The 6,180-nt window shown below is 41.0% G+C and overlaps 1 protein-coding gene across 1 annotated transcript in view; it reads left to right on the forward strand.

The window, feature by feature from the left end:
* The window catches only part of AKAP3 (A kinase (PRKA) anchor protein 3), a 43,530-nt gene that overhangs the window by 26,516 nt on the left and 10,834 nt on the right, over positions 1–6,180 (forward strand). Inside the window, exon 4 of the mRNA XM_011996276.1 lies at positions 1,468–3,789. Coding sequence (XP_011851666.1) covers positions 1,468–3,789 — 2,322 coding nt within the window. The remainder of the gene's footprint in view (positions 1–1,467; positions 3,790–6,180) is intronic.

Consider the following 6,180-nt stretch of genomic DNA (forward strand, 5'->3'; position numbering starts at 1 on the left):
ACAAAATAGTGCATGTAAAGCATTTAGCACAGTGCCTGGCAAACATTACAAGTACTTCACAAATAGTAACTAGTAACTATATGACACTTGGTAATAAAAATACCAAATTATTCTTTAAAGGTGGGCAATATTTGTGATCATTCTCAGATAGATATATGAACTCCAATAATTACAGTGATTCTTTACATTTAATAATAAATAGGACACTTTCATATATATTATGCTATTTTATCTTATGTTTCAGAGTTTTTCCCACATGCAGATGGTACAATTTATAAACATGTAAAAGTGTTCATATGCTTATCACAGCTAGTGTCCATCAAAGAATCTGTATTCACACAAAATGAATAAATTGCCCATACATATTAACTCCTGAATTATAAATCAGATTGTTAACTTAAATGATGTCAGTCCATTGGAAGCCCTTTAACATATCCAGATAGTGTTTGTGCAGCCTGGCAAAGTGATTAATTATGCACAATTTTCCCTGAATTTTCTCGTTTTTTGGAAACTATACTTGTAATAAGATCTAAATAAAAACAGGTAAACCATAGAAAATAGCAATTAATATTAAAACAGGAAAAAATCTGATTCCGTTCACATGCTAACTCTTCTATCTAACTGATGACTGTCAGATCTGTTTTTCAGTTTTTAAGTTCAGGAGTACACGTGCACGTATGTTGCGTAGGTAAACTTGTGTTATGGGGGTAGCTGTACAGATTATTTCATCACCCAGGTATTAAGCCTAGTACCCATTAGTTATTTTTCCCTGTCCTCTCCCTCCTCCCTACCTCCACTCTCCAAAAGGCCCCAGTGGGTGTTGTTCCCCTCTATGTGTCCATGTGTTCTCATCATTTAGCTCCCACTTATAAGTATCAACATGTGGTATTTGGTTTTCTGTTCATGAATCAACCTAAATGCCCATCAATGATCAACTGGATAAAGAAAATGTGGTACGTATACACCATGGAATACTATGCAGCCATTAAAAAAGAATGATATCATGTCCTTTACAGGGACATGGATGGAGCTGGAGGTCTGATAGCAGACTATCAGATCTTAAAGATTTATGTCATTAGAAGCAATATAATACACTAGCTGAGCGCATGGGCTGTGGAGTCAGACTGCCAGGGCTGGAATTTCTGCTCCATCAATGGTTAGCTGTATTATTTCAAATAAGTTACAAACTTAACCTCTCAGTTCTTCAATTTCCTCCTCTGTAAAATGAGGATAATAAGAGAGCTAAATCTCAGGTTTATTATGAAACTAATTAAATGAGATAATAGTCTTAAAATACTTGGAACAACGTCTGATACACAGTGAGTACTCCATAAATGGTTACTTTTATTGCCAAGATGGAGCAATCTTGAGAGGGCTGATGACATTTGTAACTGAACTTTGAGGTTGTCTTGAATATCCCATATCTTTACTTGGTTATAGTCAGATGAATCCTTGTCTATTTTTAAGGACACCTCCACGGATCCTGTCAGAGTGCTCAGCTGTCTCCGCAGAGACCTGGAGAAAAGTACAGCAGAGTTCCAAGATGTTAGGTTCAAACCCGGAGAATCATTTGGTGGGGAAACGTCCAACTCAGGAGACCCACACAAAGGTTTCTCTGTAGACTATTACAACAACACCAAGGGCATTCCAGAAAGATTGCATTTTGAGATGACTCACAAAGAGAATCCTTGCCAGGGCCCCAGGGCCCAACTTGGCAATGGGAGTTCAGTAGATGAAGTTTCCTTCTATGCTAACCGCCTCACGAATCTAGTCATAGCCATGGCCCGCAAAGAGATCAATGAGAAGATCGATGGCTCTGAAAACAAATGTGTCCATCAGTCATTCTACATGGGGAATGAACCCCCACCCACCAAAAGCCTCAGTAAGATAGCATCGGAGCTTGTGAATGAGACCGTCTCTGCCTGTTCCAGAAATGCTGCCCCAGACAAGGCTCCTGGCTCTGGAGACAGAGCCTCAGGATCATCACAAAGTCCCCCAAATTTGAAATACAAGTCCACTTTGAAGATCGAGGAGCGCGCCAAAGAAAGACAGGGTCCAGAGGACAAGCCTGCTTCTAAGAAGTCTTTCTTCTATAAGGAAGTGTTTGAATCTCGTAATGGAGATTATGCCAGAGAGAGTGGAAGGTTCTTTCCTCAGGAGAGAAAGAGGTTTCGAGGGCAGGAAAGGCCTGATGACTTTACAGCTTCTGTTAGTGAAGGGATCATGACCTATGCTAACAGTGTGGTGTCTGATATGATGGTCTCCATCATGAAGACACTGAAGATCCAAGTGAAAGACACAACCCTTGCCACCATCCTACTGAAGAAGGTTCTGCTCAAGCATGCAAAAGATGTGGTCTCGGATCTCATCGACTCCTTCATGAGGAACCTCCACAGCATCACAGGGACCCTCATGACTGACACACAGTTTGTCTCGGCTGTGAAAAGAACTGTCTTCACTCACGGAAGCCAAAAGGCCGCAGATATCATGGATGCCATGCTAAGGAAGCTGTACAATGTAATGTTTGTCAAGAAAGTCCCTGAGCATGTCAGGAAAGCCCAAGACACGGCTGAGAGTTATTCCCTCATCTCCATGAAAGGAATGGGTGATCCTAAAAACCGAAATGTGAACTTTCACATGAAATCTGAAACTAAATTGAGAGAACAAATGTATTCTGAACCCAAATCAGAGGAGGAGACTTGTGCCAAAACTCTGGGTGAACACATTATCAAAGAGGGGCTGACCTTGTGGCATAAAAGTCAACAGAAAGAATGTAAATCTCTAGGTTTCCAGCATGCAGCATGTGAAGCTCCCAACACACAGTGTAAGCCTTCACCAGACATTTCCTTTGAGTACCCTGAAGATATTTGCAACCTCAGCCCTCCTCCATATCCCCCAGAGAAACCTGAGAATTTTATATGTGATTCAGACTCCTGGGCCAAGGACCTGATCGTATCTGCCCTACTTCTGATTCAATATCACCTGGCCCAGGGAGGAAGAAGGGATGGACAGAGCTTCCTTGAAGCTGCTGGCACCACCAACTTTCCTGCCAATGAGCCTCCTGTAGTTCCTGATGAATCCTGCCTGAAGTCTGCTCCCATTGTAGGTGACCAAGAACAAGCAGAAAAGAAGGACCTAAGGAGTGTTTTCTTCAATTTCATCCGGAACTTACTTAGTGAGACCATTTTCAAGCGTGACCAGAGCTCTGAACCCAAGGTGCCGGAACAGCCAGTTAAGGAAGATAGGAAGTTGTGTGAAAGACCTTTAGCCCCGTCTCCCCCTAAACTATGTGAAGATGATGAGACCCCTGGTGCCCTTTCTGGGCTGACCAAGATGGTTGTCAGCCAGATAGATGGCCACATGAGTGGGCAGATGGTAGAACATCTGATGAACTCAGTGATGAAGCTGTGTGTCATCATTGCTAAGTCCTGTGATTCTTCTTTGGCAGAGCTGGGAGATGACAAGTTGGGAGATGACAAGTCTGGAGATGCCAGTAGGCTAACTTCGACCTTCCCAGATAGTTTATATGAGTGTTTGCCAGTCAAGGGCACAGGGTCAGCAGAAGCTCTCCTGCAGAATGCCTATCAAGCTATCCATAATGAAATGAGAGGTATATCAGGTCAGCCTTCTGAAGGGTGTGCAGCACCCAAGGTGATTGTCAGCAATCACAACCTAACGGATACAGTTCAGAACAAGCAACTCCAAGCCGTCCTTCAATGGGTAGCTGCCTCTGAGCTCAATGTCCCTATTTTGTACTTTGCTGGTGATGATGAAGGGATCCAGGAGAAGGTAAGAAACAAAGGCAGAGGAATTTGGAAGCTTTATTAAGAGTTAACTAGGGCTTTAAGTTCTGGTTTCTTTCTGAATGGGAAGATAGCCACAGGGAAGGTAAAATGGAAACAGTATGATTTGAAGGTCATGCCTCTTGGCAGAGATAATGGATAAAGTAAAATTAGATTTTGCCCAATACAAGGCATATCAAAGGGGAAAGGGGGGATAAATGATGTTTTTCTGTTTTCTGCATTTAGGAGTAGGAGTGTACAGATGAGGAACCTCCAAGAGACCTAACGAAAGAATCAGATTAAGGTCTGGGCTCTAGGCTGAGTTTTGGATAGGACAGCATTGCTCAAAGGATGAGATGAAGCTGGAAAGTAGCCCTAGGATGTGTTAGGGAAGAGGCAGAGTCTGAATTTATGACCTTTTCAAACGTGCCATTACTGTCTTAGCTGGTTGTCTAGGTGGTGTTGGGGATTTGAAAGGATTCAGTCGATAACACCCCTCTTCCCTCTACCCTAAGTTCTGAATCAGTTGACAAGTAAGACTAAAGCATAAGGCAGATGGGAAATCAACTTATCACTGTTATTACTGATAAAGGTAAACGTGCCTGATAAGTTCTTGTTCTCCATACAAGGTGCCCAATAAGCATCAGAACTGCTCGCCAAAGGGAGGGTTTGAGTCTGGAGAACACGCACACTTACCCAAGATGCTGCTGCTTCATACTGAAGTGGGGGAAGTAAAAAGACCATCCCCACAACCTTCTCTTCTCTCTCTTCTCTGCCTTCTCGCTCGCTCTCTCTCTCTCTTTCTCTCTCTCTGTGTCTCATTTTCTCTTCCTCAGTGCTTTTCATTGTCTCCTCTTGATTGAGAAAAGTGGAACACCTGCTGTTAATCATTCAGTAGCAAAGGGTGGTACAAGAGGCTAGGATTATTTAGAAAAATCCATCATCATAGAAATCAAAAGATATAGAAAAAAAGGCTTTCTCTGCTTAATTCAGTCGTATTTACATGGTATTAGCAACGCTTGCAACTGGGTCGCTACGTTTATCTGATGACTGGAAAGACACATGATTACAGAGCATCCAGATTAGGCTATATCAAGCCTAAACAAGAAACTGTATGGTCTTTGACTTTGGTCTTAGCAAGACTACACTTGCTACTCAAAGTGTAGTCTGTGGACCTACAACATTGGCATCACCTGGAAGCTTTTTAGAAGGGCAGAATCTCACACATCCCTCCAGACCTACTGAATCAGAATCTTCATTTTAGCAAAATACGCACGTGAGTTGTGTGCACATTCAAGTTAGGCTAGAAGACAATGTGAACTTCCAATATTAGATCTATTCCTAAGGGCCCTTGGCAAGCTCTGTCTCCGTGCAGGGTTTCCAATCTGTAAAACAGACAACTACTTTATAGTATATAGCAATTAGCAGAGGTGGGGAGTGGGAGGCTATATTCTGAAGAGAATTTAAACTGATGAAAAAATCTAAAAATAAGCATAGCCTTCAGGTGTATAATGTGTCAGAAAGCCTTTTGTAGCCATCTTTGAAATCAAACCCATCATGTATAACATACATAATACATTCTGGCTTTAGACTTTTTTTGAATTGGAATGTATTGTTTTAGATTATTTTAAATTGAAACATGTCTCTAAAATAGGACAATATACTTGCAGTCCCCCACTTTTATACACACCCCCCCAACACACACACACCCCTTTGTCTACTCTAAAGATAAGGACAGTCATCTATTTTGTTGACTCCCTCTAAGAGTAGAAGGAACGAGAAGCAGCATGTTCAAACTTCAACTAATAAATAGACGCACTGAATATTAGTATATTTTTACGAACAGGGATGACATAGACACCAAGGAAACTGCCTAAAAATGACTTTTTGAAAAGAGATTAATGTATGCAAATATTCTCATACTGATTCAGGTGATTGAACCTGCTGTCACTGGGATGTCTGTAAGCCTAATGTCTTTAAATATACTTGTATTTATTTTTGAATAAATAATATGTGTGCATAGTTCAAAATTCAAAAGTACAAAAGGATGCACAGTGAAAATTAAGGGTTGTTTTCTCACTTGTGTGCTCCATCCTATTGCCTTCCCTGGAGGAAAAAACCATTTGGATCAGTTTCTTATTTATCCTTCCAGAAATACACACACACACACACACACACACACACACACACACACACGAAGTCGCAAATTATTATTTTTTATATATATATATCCTCTTCTGTAACATATAGAGCTACCACATTCTTTTTAATGGCTTTATGTATTTTATAATATATGAAACCATTTCATATATATGTTTTATATATTTAACCACTCCCCTATGTATGGATATTTCAGTTGCCACTATTTTGCACTGTGAGCAATGCTACACTGAATATC

This window comes from Mandrillus leucophaeus, unplaced genomic scaffold, assembly GCF_000951045.1.
Source record: "Mandrillus leucophaeus isolate KB7577 unplaced genomic scaffold, Mleu.le_1.0 Scaffold508, whole genome shotgun sequence".
Lineage (NCBI taxonomy): Eukaryota > Metazoa > Chordata > Mammalia > Primates > Cercopithecidae > Mandrillus > Mandrillus leucophaeus.